Source organism: Oncorhynchus nerka, linkage group LG15 (genome assembly GCF_034236695.1).
Source record: "Oncorhynchus nerka isolate Pitt River linkage group LG15, Oner_Uvic_2.0, whole genome shotgun sequence".
Taxonomy (NCBI): domain Eukaryota; kingdom Metazoa; phylum Chordata; class Actinopteri; order Salmoniformes; family Salmonidae; genus Oncorhynchus; species Oncorhynchus nerka.
This window is the reverse complement of record NC_088410.1, coordinates 89334581-89353527: the sequence shown is the minus strand read 5'-3', so window position 1 is coordinate 89353527 and position 18947 is coordinate 89334581. Positions and strand designations below refer to the sequence as shown.

Genomic DNA, 18947 nt, shown 5'->3' with positions numbered 1-18947 from the left:
TACCTTCGTACTTCCATTGGTTTTTACCTTCAGCAGTTACCTTCAGACAAGTCTCCTGACACTTGTGGTCGTAGATCACAACGGAGAACACCATAGTGTTCATGACAATCTCCCCTTCCCACAGTTGGGTCCCATTAGTTTGTGATAGAGACAGTAAGCAGCAGCCAAAATGGCAGGCATACAGTCTTTGAATGCAGAATGACTTTTTGTTTAAAAATGTTTTGGTTTCTGCCAGTTTCTTCGTATCCTGTGGGGCTAAACTCTGGTGTTTTTGTTATTGTTTGTGTCTCACGGTGATAGAGATGGTCTGAAACGTGTACCGAACATGATTGTCTTGAAAAATAAAGTCTGTTTGAGAGGGATTGACAGAACATGTTAGCCCAAACGGTTCGGACGCTACTAAACAGAAGTTGGCACATCCACGGTACCAACTTCAGATGAGTCTCCTGACACTTGTGGGGGTCGTAGAACAAAACAGAGGATGCCTCCATCGTGTTCATGAGTGTCTCTCCTTTCCATAATAAACTAACAGATTTATATTCATATTTTTTTGTTATGTAACTTAGTTTGACGAACCGGTGCATCAATCGACTCTAGGGGGTTAAAGACATTCTCTGGTACATTTGAATACTTTTTACCTAGTAGTTCTGAAAGTAGTGCCCACAAGCCAAAAGTAACTACGTTACATACAGTATGTCCAGATATGTGAAGCACATCTAGGCTCTCTCTCTCTTTTGCTCTGCTGTTTGTGCATCTTGCTATCTGTCACTTAAATGGCGAGGGGCTGAAGCTCATTGGTTAGACCTCTAATTGCTACGTGGCTGGCCCACATGGGGGGAAAAATTGGGAAAATGGCGCAGCACAGTTTCCAGAAAAAGAATCCCTTTCAAACTAGGGATTTCGTGGCTAATTGAGGTAAAACAGTAATTCTGCTCATAGATTATGCATGTATGAACTACACAAAGCATAAGGTTTAAAAAAGACAGGCCAACTCTCACAATGCTTCGGTGAAATGATAAACTATCTCACATTAGTACAGTACTTCCTTGAGAGTTTTTGAAATGTAGCTTCAATTGAGGTAGTTTAAACGTATAGATGCACATCAAACGATTCCATACATTAGGGTATATGTTTGGGAGTTATGACAGGGAGCTGAACTATTAAAGTCATTAGAAGATGAGGATTTACTAGTAGCATTGAATGTGGGTGTTACCTATAGTAGATTTTGATCAGTGCCTAGAAGTTCGGTGGCCAAGGTCAAAGTTTTTGTGTAAAGTTACTGAACAGTCTGTCAGTCTCTAGAGGCCAGGGCTGTGGAAATTCAGAGCTCATGTCTGGGATAGAATCCCCTAGCACATCAACAGTACACACCTCACAGAGAGACCTAAAGGCAAGGAACATTGGTAGGCAGAGCACATACTGTTGAGCTGGGGAGAAGCAGCAGCCAAAATGGCAGGCATACAGGCTTTGAATGCAGAATTACTTTTTGTTAAAAAAATGTTTTGGTTTCTGCCAGTTTCTTCGTATCCTGTGGGGCTAAACTCTGGTGTTTTTTGTTATTGTTTGTGTCTCACGGTGATAGAGATGGTCTGAAACATGTACCGAACATGATGGTCTTGAAAAATAAAGTCTGTTTGAGAGGGATTGACAGAACATGTTTTCCAGGTGGCCAAGATGACAGAGGATGAGAGTTAACATTGAGTGTAAACATTGATTACGTGTGTACCCCATCAATCTGTCCATTGTGTTTCATGAGTGTATTTTATTTTTTTTATTTTTTATTTTACTAGGCAAGTCAGTTAAGAACAAATTCTTATTTTCAATGACAGCCTAGGAACAGTGGGTTAACTGCCTGTTCAGGGGCAGAACGACAGATTTGTACCTTGTCAGCTCAGGGGTTTGAACTTGCAACGTTTCGGTTACTAGTCCAACACTCTAACCACTAGCCTACCCTGCCGTATGAGTATTTTACATGTCTCAAACAAATCCACAGCTTTCTTCTAAGTTTACACACATATCTACTTGTGTTCAATGCAATATACAGTGGGGAGAACAAGTATTTGATACACTGCCGATTTTGCAGGTTTTCCTACTTACAAAGCATGTAGAGGTCTGTAATTTTTTTATCATAGGTACACTTCAACTGTGAGAGACGGAATCTAAAACAAAAATCCAGAAAATCGCATTGTATGATTTTCAAGTAATTAATTTGCATTTTAAAGCATGACATACAGTAAGTATTTGATCACCTACCAACCAGTAAGAATTCCGTCTCTCACAGACCTGTTAGTTTTTCTTTAAGAAGCTTTCCTGTTCTCCACTCATTACCTGTATTAACTGCACCTGTTTGAACTCGTTACCTGTATATGTGTGGGTGTGAAGTAACATTTGAGCAGATGGAAAGAGATGGAAACAGATGGAAAAAAGGAGAATGCTCTTTAACATTATGCCCCACTCACACCAGTACATAACATCAGAAACACCCCAGTATTTATTGTCTATTATAAACTGGGTGGTTGGAGCCCTGAATGCTGATTGGCTAAAAGCTGTTGTATACCACAGGTATGACAAAACATGTATTTTACTGCTCTAATTATATTGGTAACCAGTTTATAATAGCAATAAGGCAGCTTGGGTGGTTGTGGTATATTGCCAATATACCACCGCTAAGGGCTGTATCCAGGAACTATGCGTTGCGTCGTGCATAAGAACAACCCATAGCCATGGTATGTTGGTCATATACCACACCCCCTCAGGCCTTATTGCTCAACTATAATCTATGAACTTAGTGTATGGTAATGTACTCACCCATGGCTGAGTTGGGCTCCCCGTAGACTGGACATGGTATCTTCCAGGTTCTGTCTGAGGTCAAGGACGTTCTGCACCGTACGTTTCCTCTGAGACTCTGGGTCTGTGGGGACATTACATCAGTCACTATGGTGAGACTCTGGGTCTGTGGGGACATCACACCATTCACAATGGTGAGATTCTGGGTCTGTGGGGACATTACATCAGTCACTATGGTGAGATTCTGGGTCTGTGGGGACATCACACCAGTCACAATGGTGAGACTCTGGGTCTGTGGGGACCTCACTCCAGTCACTATGGTGAGACTCTGGGTCTGTGGGGACCTCACCCCAGTCACTATGGTGAGACTCTGGGTCTGTGGGGACCTCACTCCAGTCACTATGGTGAGACTCTGGGTCTGTGGGGACCTCACTCCAGTCACTATGGTGAGACTCTGGGTCTGTGGGGACCTCACTCCAGTCACTATGGTGAGACTCTGGGTCTGTGGGGACATCACACCAGTCACTATGGTGAGACTCTGGGTCTATGGGGACCTCACTCCAGTCACTATGGTGAGACTCTGGGTCTGTGGGGACATCACACCAGTCACTATGGTGAGACTCTGGGTCTATGGGGACCTCACTCCAGTCACTATGGTGAGACTCTGGGTCTGTGGGGACCTCACTCCAGTCACTATGGTGAGACTCTGGGTCTGTGGGGACATCACACCAGTCACTATGGTGAGACTCTGGGTCTATGGGGACCTCACTCCAGTCACTATGGTGAGACTCTGGGTCTGTGGGGACATCACACCAGTCACTATGGTGAGACTCTGGGTCTGTGGGGACATCACACCAGTCACTATGGTGAGACTCTGGGTCTATGGGGACCTCACTCCAGTCACTATGGTGAGACTCTGGGTCTGTGGGGACATCACACCAGTCACTATGGTGAGACTCTGGGTCTGTGGGGACATCACACCAGTCACTATGGTGAGACTCTGGGTCTATGGGGACCTCACTCCAGTCACTATGGTGAGACTCTGGGTCTGTGGGGACATCACTCCAGTCACTATGGTGAGACTCTGGGTCTGTGGGGACCTCACTCCAGTCACTATGGTGAGACTCTGGGTCTGTGGGGACATCACACCAGTCACTATGGTGAGACTCTGGGTCTATGGGGACCTCACTCCAGTCACTATGGTGAGACTCTGGGTCTGTGGGGACCTCACTCCAGTCACTATGGTGAGACTCTGGGTCTGTGGGGACATCACACCAGTCACTATGGTGAGACTCTGGGTCTATGGGGACCTCACTCCAGTCACTATGGTGAGACTCTGGGTCTATGGGGACCTCACTCCAGTCACTATGGTGAGACTCTGGGTCTGTGGGGACATCACACCAGTCACTATGGTGAGACTCTGGGTCTATGGGGACCTCACTCCAGTCACTATGGTGAGACTCTGGGTCTATGGGGACCTCACTCCAGTCACTATGGTGAGACTCTGGGTCTATGGGGACCTCACTCCAGTCACTATGGTGAGACTCTGGGTCTGTGGGGACCTCACTCCAGTCACTATGGTGAGACTCTGGGTCTGTGGGGACCTCACTCCAGTCACTATGGTGAGACTCTGGGTCTGTGGGGACATCACACCAGTCACTATGGTGAGACTCTGGGTCTATGGGGACCTCACTCCAGTCACTATGGTGAGACTCTGGGTCTGTGGGGACATCACACCAGTCACTATGGTCAGAAACCAAATGAATTCACACATCCCATGTATCACTGTTAATCTGTTGTGTCTTTATACCTTGAGATATCCCAAATATTACAGTTCCAGTTATTGAATATATTAAACATAACGTTGATTTCCCAAAGATTGAATTAGACTGTACTGAATAAATGGCACTCATTAAAAGCATAACCCATCAGAGTCTAAGCCCTGTCTTAGCCAGGGGAAGGGTGGGGTTCTTCTAAGCAATATGGATTTGATTTAAGAAGGTCATACACAGAATAATTTAGCTATTTGATTTGGAATTTTAAGACCCCTTGAAGTATAAAAAAATACATATAAAACATTTATTTGATGAAAAAAATGTTTGGCTTTACTGCTATTTGCCCATACAAATGTATTGAATAACAGATTCACTACATGTAACAATAGATTGTCCCCAAAAATATAAAAATTAAGTTAGTCCTGAAGTGTCTGTCCTATATCTAAAATGTATTTAACCCAACATTTTTGGCAATAAAAAGTCTCCATACAGTTAATTCAGAAAGTATTCAGACCCCTAGACTATTTCCACATTTTGGAAGCGATTGCAGCATAGAGTCTTCTTGGGTATGACGCTTCAAGCTTGGCACACCTGTATTTGGCGAGATTCTCCCATTCTTCTCCGCAGATCCGCTCAAGCTCTGTCAGGTTGTATTGGGAGCATCGCTGCACAACTATTTACAGATCTCTCCAGAGATGTTCGATCGGGTTCAAGTACAGGCTCTGGCTGGGTCACTCAAGGACATTCAGACACCTGTCCTGAAGCCACTGGAAGGTGAACCTTCGCCATAGTTTGAGGCCATGAGTGCTCTGGAGCGGGTTTTCATCAAGGATCTCTCTGTACTTTGCTCCATTTATCTTTCCCTTGATCCTGACTAGTTTCCCAGTCCCTGCCGCTGAAAACATCCCCACAGCATGATGCTGCCACCACCATGCTTCACTGTAGGGATGATGGCAGGTTTCCAACAGACGTGACACTTGGCATTCAGGCCCAAGAGTTCAATCTTGGTTTCATCAGACCAGAGAATCTTGTTTCTTGTGGTCTGAGAGTTCCTTAGGTGCCTTTTGGCAAACTCCAAGTGGAGTGTCTTGTGCCTTTTACTGAGGAGTGGCTTCCATCTGGCCACTCTACCATAAAGGCCTGATTGGTGGAGTGCTGCAGAGCTGGTTGTCCTTCTGGAAGGTTCCAAACTTCATCCATAAGAATGATGGAGGCCACTGTGTTCTTGGGGACCTTCAATGCAGCAGACATTTTTTGGTACCGTTCTCTAGGGTACCAGGGTCCCCCTTCCCCTGATCCAATCTCAGTGCTAGAGGCGTCACTACAGACACTGCCTGGATTCAAACCAGGGTATCACAACCAGCCGTGATTGGGAGTCCCATTGGGTGGCGCACAATTGGCCCAGCGTCATCCGGGTTTGGCTGGTGTAGGCCGTCATTGTAAATAAGAATTTGTTCTTAATTGACTTGCCTAGTTAAAGAAAGGTTATATAAAAAAAAATAGGTCAGATTTGCCAAATGGAGGGCGAGGGAGAGCTTTTTATGCATCTCTGTGTGTGGAGTAAAGGTGTTCTATAGTTTTTTTTCCATCTGGTTGCACGTGACATTCTGGTAGCAATGAGGTAAAACAGATTTAACTCCCCAACCACAAGGAGCATCGCTTCTGGATGAGCATTTTCATGTTTGCGTATGGCCTTATACAGCTAGTTTAGTGTGGTCTTAGTGCCAGCATCAGTTTGTGGTGGTAAATAGAAGGCTTTGAATAATATAGATGTGAATTGTCTTGGTAGATAGTGTGGTCTACAGCTTATAATGAGATATTCTACCAGGCGATCAATACCTCGAGACTTATTTAATATTAGACATCGGGCACCAGCAGTTATTGACAAATAGACACACACCCCCGCCCCTCGTCTTGCCAGACGTAGCTGCTCTGTCTTGCTGATGCACAGAAAACCCAGCCAGCTCTATATTATCTATGTCGTCATTCAGCCCCGTCTCGGTGAAACATAAGATATTACAGTTTGCAATGTCCTGTTGGTAGGATAGTCTTAATCGTAGATTGTCCAGTTTATTTTCCAATGATTGTACTTTGGCCAATAATTTGGAGGGTAGTGGTGGTTTACCTCCTCACCGGCGAATTCTCACGCAGATGAAAGCATTTTCGCTACACCACAAGCATTTCGCTACACTCGCATTAACATCTGCTAACCATGTGTAAGTGACCAATAAAATTGGATTTGATTTGGGTCTTGTCTTGACAAAGCAGTATATCCTTTGCATCGGACTCATTAAAGAAAAGATCTTTGTCCATTTCGAGGTGAGTAATCTCTGTTCTGATATCCGGAAGGTAATTTCGGTCATAAGCAGCAACATTATGTACAAAATGAGTTACAAACAATGCGAAAAGGAGCCCGTAAAACGGCTGCCATCCCCTCCGTCGTCATTCTCACCATGGCAACGCTGCTCTAACCCCCTTACAGGATCCTGACATGGTACAGCCCCAACTGTGGAACACCCCTCTATTGGATCCCGAATGGTACAGCCATAACTGTGAAACACTGATGACTGGAAGTGGCCACCAGGGGAATTCGTCTGACATTCTGTGTGAACTCCAACCTCTATAGCAGGGTTTCCCAAAAACCTACAGACACTAGGCCCTCCATGGAATGAGTTTGATATCCCTGCTCTATAGCCTCCCAAAAGTTTAAACGCATTCACCAGGATGTGTGTGCATGTTCCTGCATACATTTAGGCAATTATTTTATCATAACACAATAAACATTTCACACAAGTGTTCAGTCACCCCCACTGCCCATCTACACAAGCACACACTCACACACGCTAAAAATAATCCATAGTAAATTATAGCAAAACAAAGGGAGATTGGGAACTGCATGGGCAGTGGACAAGACATGATCATCCTATCCTAAATCAATAACGCGGAGATGTCTCATTTGTTAAAATTAATGACTGGATTTGTCTTTTCCTAAGATACTGAAGAGGATACATTCGTTTTCTACTATACAGTAAAATAGCTACAGGCAAAACCTCACGACAGTTGAAAAAAATGATCATCTATTGAATTAATTGGAGGTGTTGGCTGAAAGTCAACCATAGTAGAGGAAACACATCTCAAATAATGGGCCTTATACCGTATTCATTAGTTCTTCACTCTTAGCGGAGTGCTAATTACACTGTGATTGCCCGCATGCACATTTTCCTTTATGGGCCTAATAGTGAAGATGTCATTTAACGGTAAAAAATGAATGACCTTTTATTATCTGATTGCCTTCAAAAAGTAGGCTGCCTGGTGCATGTTTGTCTACTACAAAATAATTCCAGCATTCAAATTAATGGATAATATCAACTGTTACAAAACACCAAAAAGTGTGCTTAATGACATTCGCCGAATGCCATTGATTCGACCTACATTAATTGATGCGTCTTGCTAACAAATTGCCCTTTTTTTTGCCTGAAAAGTAGGGACTCATGAATGGGGCTGAAGCTGTCCCAGGAAAAACGGTATGGTCACCATAACACACACAGTCAATGTAATAGACTAGGCTACATGACAATGTGTATTATCATGGACCAAACAGGCCCACCTGTATCCAGTCATGTAGCCTAGTGTGCTAAAAGGAAAAATGGTGGCTAAACTCAGATTGCAGGTCGCAGTGGAAAAAGTTACTCTCCCTATACTTTCAATGCATTTTCAGAAAATAGTGGGCCTGCACCACTGGCGGTAGCCTACCCTATCAACCGAGGCAATGCTACACACACACACACACACACACACACACACACACACACACACACAGGCTTCATATAAAGCTGCTTATGCTGAGTTCAAAACAACTGGGAATGCAGAAATGTCCGACTTCAGAGCGTTCAAGACGACCACAAAAAAACGAGCTACGTTTTAAATGGTCATCCAACTTGGGCATCTATCTAGAACTCCAACTTTCCGACCTGAAGATCACTGATGTACTGTAATGATTCCCAGTTGTCTTGAAAGCTCCATTAAGATATCACCTTGTTTGTAGTTTTTATCCTGTCATCACACAATCAGCGCGTAGAAACAGAAACAATGAATTGCATTGTAAACAGTAAAATATGCTTGGAGCCTTCGCAGATCGTGTGTCATATAACACTACCTTTATTTCCTTACATTACTGACATTTATGGCCACATTATTTGTCAAGTGAAGCATTAACAATTGCATTAGAACACTGAACTTATTTCAACTCTGTAGGAATCCGGAATCTTGGAGATCTCAGAAAATGTCATGTAAGTAACTATGCCTACATAACAGTTCATGATGTTTTGCTGTGAAGACATGTCTCATGGACACACAAATCCACAATAATGTAGGCCTATGTCATTGAAAAATCAAATGATCCTAACCCGAAAGAGTCAATTATAGCCAATATAGGCCTACTGTCATTAACTTATAGCCTACTTGTTGGATGGATTGGATGTGCATTGAGGTCTATCTGTAGGCTAGGTGTCTAGTAAATATTGCCGACCATCATCAGCTGATCCAGGAAAGAAAACAAATATCGATAGAAAATAAAAAAGCTAAATATATGGTCTTCTTCTTGTGGCGACAGAAAGCATGGAGAATACCAATAAATGCACGCACCTGAAAAACAAAACAACGAGCGCTCTACACAGCTGACTGACAAAAGCAAACAATGATAACTCAACCAATAAATCTAATGCATTTGAATAAAGCCTTTTTTTAATCAAGGACGCATGGCAAACAAATTGGGAACACGTGGAAGTACAAAGTAAAATCTATCCGTTTAAGGTAACTCAGCTGAGGCCAAAATTCAGCAACCTATAGGACGTATACCATTCCTGAACAGGTTGACGGTTTGTCCAGCCACGTAGAAATACATGTTTTAAACCAAATCAAATCAAATGTATTCGTCACATACACATGGTTAGCAGATGTTACAGTAATGCGAGTGTAGCGAAATACTTGTGCTTCTTGTTCCGACCATTCAGTAATATCTAACAAGTAATATAACCTAACAATTTCACAACAACTACCTAAAACACACAAGTGTAAAGGAATTAATACGAATATGTACAGAAAAATATATGAATGAGTGATACCCGAACGGCATAGGCAAGATGCAGTAGATGGTATAGACTACAGTATATACATATGAGATGAGTAATGTAGGGTATGAAAACATTATATAAAGTGGCTAGTGATACATTTAATTACATCAAGATGGCAAGATTCAGTAGATGGTATTAGCGTACAGTATATACATATGAGATGAGTAATGTATGGTGTGTAAGCATTATATAAAGTGGCTAGTGATAAATTGAATACATCAATTTTTCCATTATTAAAGTGGCTAGAGTTGAGTCAGTATGTTGGCAGCAGCCACTCAATGTTAGTGATGGCTGTTTAACAGTCTGATGGCCTTGAGATAGAAGCTGTTTTTCAGTCTCTCGGTCCCCACTTTGATGCACCTGTACTGACCTCGCCTTCTGGATGATAGCGGGGTGAACACACTATCATGGCTCCGGTCCTTGATGATCTTTTTGGCCTTCCTGTGTCATCGGGTAGTGTAGGTGTCCTGGAGGGCAGGTAGTTTGCACCCGGTTTGCACTACCCTCTGGAGAGCCTTACGGTTATGGGCGGAGCAGTTGCCGTACCAGGCGGTGATACAGCCGACAAGATGCTGTCCCGTGGATGTGGATAGGGGGGTGCTCCCTCTGCTGTTTCCTGAAGTCCACGATCATCTCCTTTGTTTTGTTGACATTGAGTGTGAGGTTATTTTCCTGACACCACACTCCGAGGGCTCCTCCCTGTAGGCTGTCTCGTCGTTATTGGTAATCAAGCCTACCACTCTTGTGTCGTCTGCAAACTTGATGATTGAGTTGGAGGTGTGCATGGCCACGCAGTCGTGGGTGAACAGGGAGTACAGGAGAACACTGAGAACGCACCCTTGTGGGGACCCAGTCTTGAGGATCAGTGGAGTGGAGATGTTGTTACCTACCCTCACCACCTGGGGGCGGCCTATCAGGAAGTCCAGGACCCAGTTGCACAGGGCGGGGTCGAGAGCCAGGGTCTCGAGCTTATTGACAAGTTTGGAGAGTACTATGGTGTTAAATGCTGAGCTGTAATTGATGAACAGCATTCTTACATCGGTATTCCTCTTGTCCAGATGGGTTAGGGCAGTGTGCAGTGTGATGGCGATTGCGTCGTCTGTGGACCTATTGGGGCGGTAAGCAAAATGGAGTGGGTCTAGGGTGTCAGGTAGGCAGGAGGTGATATGGTCCTTGACTAGTCTCTCAAAGCACTTCATGATGACGGAAGTGAGTGCTACAGGGCGGTAGTCATTTAGTTCAGTTACCTTAGTTTCTTGGGAACAGGAACAATGGTGGCCCTCTTGAAGCATGTGGGAACAGCAGACTGGGATAAGGATTGATTGAATATGTCCGTAAACACACCAGCCAGCTGGTCTGCGCATGCTCTGAGGATGCAGCCGGGGATGCCGTCTGAGCCTGCAGCCTTGCGAGGGTAAACATGTTTAAATGTTTTACTCACGTTGGCTACAGCGGAGGAGAGCCAGCAGGTTTTGGTAGCGGGAGCGAGACATCGTGGTTTTTCTTTTATAGTCCGTGATTGACTGTAGACCCTGCCACATACCTCTCGTGGCTGGGCCGTTGAATTGCGACTCCACTTTGTCTCTATATTGACGCTTAGCTTGTTTGATTGCCTTGCATAGAGAATAGCTACACTGTTTGTATTCGGTCATGTTTCCGGTCACCTTGCCCTGATTTAAAGGAGTGGTTTGCTCTTTCAGTTTTGCGTGATTGCTGCCATCAATCCACGGTTTCTGGTTGGGGAATGTTTAAATAGACACTGTGGGTACAACATCACTGATGCACTTGCTAATAAACTCGCTCACCGAATCAGCGTATTCATCAATGATGTTGTTCTCCGCAATTCGGAACATATCCCAGTCCACGTGATCGAAGCAATCTTGAAGCGTGGAATCCGATTGGTCGGACCAGCGTTGAACAGACCTGAGCACGGGAACTTCTTGTTTTAGTCTCTGTCTGTAGGCTGGGAGCAACAAAATGGAGTCGTGGTCAGCTTTTCCAAAGGGAGGGCGGGGGAGGGCCTTATATGCTTCGCGGAAGTTAGAATAACAATGGTCTCGGGTTTTGCCAGCCAGCCCTGGTAGCACAATCGATATGCTGATAGAATTTAGGGAGCCTTGTTTTCAGATTAGCCTTGTTAAAATCCCCAGCTACAATAAATGCACCCAGGATATGTGTTTTCCAGTTTACCAAGAGTCGAATGAAGTTCTTTCAGGGCCATCGATGTGTCTTCTTGGGGGAGATATACACAACTGTGAATATGATCGAAGAGAATTGTCTTGGTAGATAATGCGGTCGGCATTTGATTGTGAGGAATTCTAAGTCAGGTGAACGAAAGGACTTGAGTTCCTGTATGTTATTATGATCACACCACATCTCATTAATCTAAAGGCATACACCCCCGCCCTTCTTCTTACCAGAGATATGCTTATTTCTGTCGGCGTGATGCGTGAAGAACCCAGGTGACTGTACCAACTCAGATAGCGTGTCTCGAGTGAGCCATGTTTCCGTGAAACAAAGAACGTTACAGTCTCTGATGTCTCTCTGGAATGCTACCCTTGCTCGGATTTCGTCTACCTTGTTGTCAAGAGACTGGACATTGGCGAGTAGTATACTAGGGAGCGGTGCGTGATGTGCCCGTCTATGGAACCTGACCAGAAGACGCTCCGTCTGCCCCTTCTACGGCGCCGTTGTTTTGGGTCGCCGGCTGGGATCCGATCCATTGTCCTGGGTGGTAGGCCAAACAGAGGATCCGCTTCGGGAAAGTTGTATTCCTATGGTATTGTTGGTGAGTTGACTTTGCTATTACATCCAATAGTTCCTCCCGACTGTATGTAATAAAACCTAAGATTTTCTGGGGTAACATTGTAAGAAATAACACATAAAAAAAAAAAAAATACTGCATAGTTTCCTAGGAACGCGAAGTGAGGCGGCCATCTCTGTCGGCGCTGGAAGTACGATAGAAAGGTGGGGGTGTTCAATTAATTTGGAAGCTTTCAAAAAAACATTTACCACTGTAAAACGTATTTAGCACTGCATTTTAAAGACATAGGAGAATAGATAAATTAGCATGATTTAGAGACCCCTCCAAGTTGACTTTTGTTGCAATTAGGGGAGCTGATCCCCCTGGCCCCCTCCTATTTTGCACCCTGACTCTGAGGCAATGCAGTAGAACAATGCAGTAGAACTTGAAGAGTAAATTAGTGTGCAGCATTAAATAGAAATACATGGCCTTTCACACCTCTTTCACTGTCATGAAAGAGTGGATACAGAAAAAATGTCTGTCATGTTAACCTCTTCAGTCGACCCTCTACTTTTTTGAACATTTTGTTAAAAATCGCGCAACATTTCAGCGCCCTGCTACTCATGCCAGGAATATAGTACGTTCATATGGTTAGAATGTGTGGATAGGAAACCCTCGGACGTTTTTAAAACTGGTTAAATCACGACTGTGGCTATTACATAACGTGCGTTACATCGGAAAGCGCAGGAAAACCTGATCACAGAAAATGGAAATAAATATCCTTGCGCCACTTCCAGCAATTGTTAACAGTGAGCCGAATTAGGTAAGACCGAGCATTCGTGAATTTAATCATCTTTGATTCTTGGTTGAACCGAAAGAGGGGCACCGCTTACCTCCGGTCTCCGCCCAGATCATTCCGGAAGAGCTCTCTCCTGAAATTTTTTCCAAGACGACAGCTAATGATATTTACATCGCCTACGGATGATTTTTATCGCTTATTAACGTTTACTAATACCTAAAGTAGCATTACAAACGTATTTCGAAGTGTTTTGTGAAAGTTTATCGTCTACTTTTTGAATTTTAAAAAATGACGTTACGTTGTGAAATCGCTGTTTTTTTCGTTTATCACACAGTCTACATATAACGATATCTTGGCTTTATATGGCCCGATTTAATCGAAATAAAGACCCAATAGTGTTTATGGGACATCTAGGAGTGCCAACAAAGAAGATGGTGAAAGGTAATGACTGTTTTCTATTTTATTGTGCGGTTTGTGTAATGCCAAAATGCTAATTATTTTGTTTACGTCCCCTGCTGTGCTTTTCTGTTGTAGTGTATTGGTGCATGCTATCAGATAATAGCTTCTCATGCTGTCGCCGAAAAGCATTTTAAAAATCGGACTTGTTGCCTGGATTCACAACGAGTGTAGCTTTAATTTGATACCCTGCATGTGTATTTTAATGAACTTTTGAGTTTTAACTAATACTATTAGCATTTAGCGTAGCGCATTTGCATTTCCAGAGCTCTAGTTGGGACGCAAGCGTCCCAAGTAGAGGCAACAGGTTAGTGTTCTGAGAAGTGCTATTGTCTTGTGCAATTACACTGTCTGATTCTTTTCAGCATCACTGAATTGAAAATAAGCATCTCAGCAGCACTCAGTATTTCAAACAATTTAAGGTTACACCTGGGTTCATATCAGCTTACATCAGCTCAAACTGATATAGCCAAGCTATCTCCTTAAAAACCAGTTTAGATGGACTTCACCACCATTTTGCAAATAGCTGTGACAAGCACCTTTCCATAGCATTCATCCATCCTCCTTAGTATTTAGCCTCACAACAGACACACCCTTTAAGAAGGCCCCATTAGTCTGACAGAGCATGAAGAGTTATTTATTTACTTTTAACCCTACAAAGCCTGCTGATATATTGGATCTTTACAGTAAAAATAATGATTATGGAAATGGTGAATGTGATCTAAAGGCGATTATAAACTGGGAGATTCGAGCCCTGAATGCTGTTTGGCTGAAAGACGTGGTGTATCCGACTGTATACCATGGGTATGACAAAAAATGGCTATGTACTTCTCTAATTACGTGGTAATCAGCAATAAGGCACCTCGGGGGTTTGTGGTATATGGCCAATATACCACGGCTAAGGGTTGTATCCAGGCACTCCACCCTGCATCGCACATAAGAACAGCCCTTTGCCCTGGTATATTGGCCATATACCACACCCTTATTGGTTAATTCTAGCTAGCCTTATAGTTTTGATATTATTTCCACTCATGGCATGTATTGTCAAAGAAGGTAAATCTACGATGCCATTTGATTTAATATCATCCTAACCATAAAATGTATGTACTTCATGTCATCAATCACTTTTCACAAACTCAGAGCACCAGTGCCATGTACCTACTGTCAAGATGTGATCTACTGTCAGTGCCTCCATCATAGAGCTATAAGGAAAACATCCATCTCTTTGTAGTGGCAGACACCAAAGGGGTTAGATGCTAGTGACCTTCATATAGGCCCAAAACAGGAAGCTGAGGCAGCCAGCAAACCAAATAGCAGACATGCATGCAGGCAGGCAGGCTACGCACCACATCTGCTGAGGAAATACATGCTAAAGTGATTGACAGGTCCCTGGTGCCCTGCATTGCAGTGATCTGTGAGAGGGAGGGCAATCCACCTCACTCACACACAGACAGATACAATGCTAAAGCAGATCTCAATGGAAAGACCACAGACATTATGAATGTCATATAAATCTCCACAACTCTTCACCTACTGTTTAAATTATTACTTTTCCGTAAAAAAATTAAAATGAGGGAGCAGAATAATTAACAGATTGCTAAATTCATCTGTTCAGTGCTCTCGGGTCTAAGACAGACAGGATGAAGGTGTATAGATTAGTTAATCAAGACTTATGTGACAGTTCGTCCCTTTAAGGTCCATTCAATAGATTAGCTTGTTCACTGAGAAGAAGATAGAATGTCAGTGAAAGGCCTTTATATTGTTTCCCACAGCAAACACCCCACTCCAACTCTACAAACACCCCACTCCAACTCTACAAACACCCCACTCCAACTCTACAAACACCCCACTCCAACTCTACAAACACCACACTCCAACTCTACAAACAGCCCACTCCAACTCTACAAACACCCCACTCCAACTCTACAAACAGCCCACTCCAACTCTACAAACACCCCACTCCAACTCTACAAACACCCCACTCCAACTCTACAAACACCCCACTCCAACTCTACAAACAGCCCACTCCAACTCTACAAACACCCACTCCAACTCTACAAACAGCCCACTCCAACTCTACAAACACCCCACTCCAACTCTACAAACACCCCACTCCAACTCTACAAACAGCCCACTCCAACTCTACAAACACCACACTCCAACTCTACAAACAGCCCACTCCAACTCTACAAACACCACACTCCAACTCTACAAACACCCCACTCCAACTCTACAAACACCCCACTCCAACTCTACAAACACCCCACTCCAACTCTACAAACACCCCACTCCAACTCTACAAACAGCCCACTCCAACTCTACAAACAGCCCACTCCAACTCTACAAACAGCCCACTCCAACTCTACAAACAGCCCAGAGGATAGGAAATAGGACCCTAGCATTTGGTTATCGCACAATATAATGGTACCTTCTTCCAAACTCGATGAGAGCAAGGGTTGAGAAATAAAGCAAAATAAATCCCATCACTTTCATCTATTTCATCTGTGTGTACACACTCTTCCATTATCAATTTTCTCCAGTGCCATGAGAGTGTTTAAAATGTTCTCCTAGTGGAACAGCATGACCAGAGAGGTTTGCCCAGTGGTGGAAAAAGTGCCCAATTGTAGAAATAGAATTTGAGTCAAGTCAAAGGCACCCAATAAAATACTACTTGAGTAAAAGTCTAAAAGTATTTGGTTTTAAATATAATTAAGTATCAAAATGAAATGTAATTACTCAAATAAACTTACATTAAGTATCCAAAGCAAAAGTATAAATCATTTAAAATTCCTTATATAAAGCAAATCAGATGGCACCATTTTATTTTAAATTTTTATTCATAGATAGCCAGGGGAACACTCCAACACTCAGACATCATTTACAAACGAAGCATGTTTGTTTAGTGAATCCACCAGATCAGAGGCAGTAGGGATGACCAGGGATGTTCTCTTGATAGGTGTGTGAATTTGACCATTTTCCTGCCCTACTAAGCATTCAAAATGTAACCTTTAAATTAGTAGTTTTGGGTGTCAAGTAAAATGTATGGAGTAAAACATACATTACTCTCTTTAGGAATGTAGTGAAGTAAACGTAAAAGTAGTAGTAGTACTTTAAAGTATTTTTATTTAATTACTTTACACCACTGGGTTTGCCGCACCCATTATACCCTACATACCTATTTCACCGCTACTCTATGGCAGTGAATTCTATTGTCACAGTCATGGAGGGCTTGCATGACTGTTCACATCCAATGGGCTCTATGGCAGCATTTCCCAAACTCGGTCCTCGCGACCCCAAGGAGTGCACGTTTTGGTTTTTGCCGTAACACTACACAACTGGTTCAAATGATCAAAGCTTGATGATTAGTTGATTATTTGAATCAGCTGTGTGGTGTTATAGGGCACCCCGAGGACCAAGTCGGGGAACCCTGCTCTATGGCAACCGTGACGTAGCAAAACTGCAAAACTTTGTTGTTTACTTCTGGCGAAGACGTGCAAAACTCTGGGAATCACTTTTAGTAAATACGGAAGTAACGTTCTGCAACAAGCCAATTACTGCAATAATTCATGGATGCTGCCTCCGCCCCGTCAGCTAGTTCTCTCGCAGTAGTCATAATAACCCAGAGCTCTGCTTACCAACCTGACCTGCTGTCCTTGTGGACTTGGTTATTGGAGGAATTCATATTGAATCTGCCATACAGAACGAGTCAAATCTCCCTTAGTTATGTTCATGTGCACTTATTCTCCAGCCCCCTTTATGCATAACAGCATGCCCACATTACTATATTCCTCTTGAATAAGTTGAATCCTGGCAATTGTCGATTGCTATTGAGGTTCCTTCTGCTTGCTTGTCCATTAGAGTTGCACTCTGTACAATAGAGGTAATATAGTGGGAGAACCAGTCTATCTCCAGCTCTTATGATGAGTTGTTCCGGTAATTGAGCGAGGTTGCATTACACAAACTGACTTCATAAATAAGTCTATTATGACATCCAGAGGACTATTGTACCACCGAATCAGAATGAAGTCATAGGATGTGTCCCACAAATAGAGACTATATTAACGAATCAAAACAGTCCTTTCATTATTCCTGTAATGAGCAGTGGGTTACTGCTGAATTATGCAGACTATGAATGCACAAGACCATGAATAAATGTATGTGTCCAATAAGGAGGGCTATTGTAGTATACCATACAGTAGGGAAGGGGAATAGTCTCAAATAAAGACATGTTCTGTAATGAATGTTCTGACCTGGAATAAGGAGAAGTGTGCTGGACCATATAATTAGAATGCTATCTGTATGTGCTGGACACTCATAGACGATTGGCTACTCCTTATAGTCTGTTACATCAATGAAGAAAATCCCTCCTGCAAACAGCTTGCCTCTGCACATTTATTTGTTGACGTTTCAGTCAAGCTGCCCTTTATTGTAAACATGCAGAGGTAATCGCCTGTAGCTTTAATTCCCAGCGCCACAAAGAGAAATAGTTGTGTGTGTGTGTGTTATAATATTTGCTCTCATGGGCTGTTTGATATTACATGGGAAGGCGAGTCATGACTCGTATATGATAGTTCTTCCTGTCTGAAATTCTGCCTGGTTTTACCATTCATGAAACAAAGCTGTTCGTTCATTGCAATGCTGTCTCATGAGGGATTATAAAATCCTGTAAAATAATAGATCCTGTAAAATAATAAATCATTCATTAAGCAGATGTTTTAAATGACATTTCCTCATTTTAAAATAATTACTTCAATGGATTTTAACTAAAATCTCCATTCCTTAGAAAATCTAGGAGGGTGAGAATTGAGTGCATTTCTGAAAATGTGTCACAAGTGGTTGCTATGCAACCAAAAGCATGATTGTAAACACACATACACACACAATGGACTCACAATGTTCACAATGTGATTGTTTACTGACACTGTTTACTTGGTTCTAAGCGTGACAGGCACAAGAGGTCAACCTCCCGTCATATAAACTAATGAAGCATGGCCATGAAGTCGGATCAGCAAATATGTATCCATTAAGTTGAGATAGGGGATGTCAACAAAATATATCTCTACGGGTGTGTTTCGTAAATTTAATCTGGAGTGTCAGTGCTCTGGGCGTTCGTAAATTCATCAGTTATTCTGCGCTCTGGCACATTCAGATGAGAGTGCTCTGAAGTTGGAATAGATAGCCAGAGTGAATCTACAAACACACCTATATTGCCTAGCTGGGATGTCAACAAAATACAGACTTCTTTGATATTGGCT

At 43.0% G+C, this 18947-nt stretch overlaps 1 protein-coding gene across 1 annotated transcript in view; it reads right to left on the bottom strand.

Annotated features, from left to right (window-relative positions):
- LOC115142363 (neuron navigator 1-like) overlaps window positions 1-18947 on the bottom strand; it is a 145347-nt gene that overhangs the window by 97079 nt on the left and 29321 nt on the right. The window contains exon 5 of the mRNA XM_065002012.1: window positions 2809-2911. Coding sequence (XP_064858084.1) covers window positions 2809-2911 — 103 coding nt within the window. The remainder of the gene's footprint in view (window positions 1-2808; window positions 2912-18947) is intronic.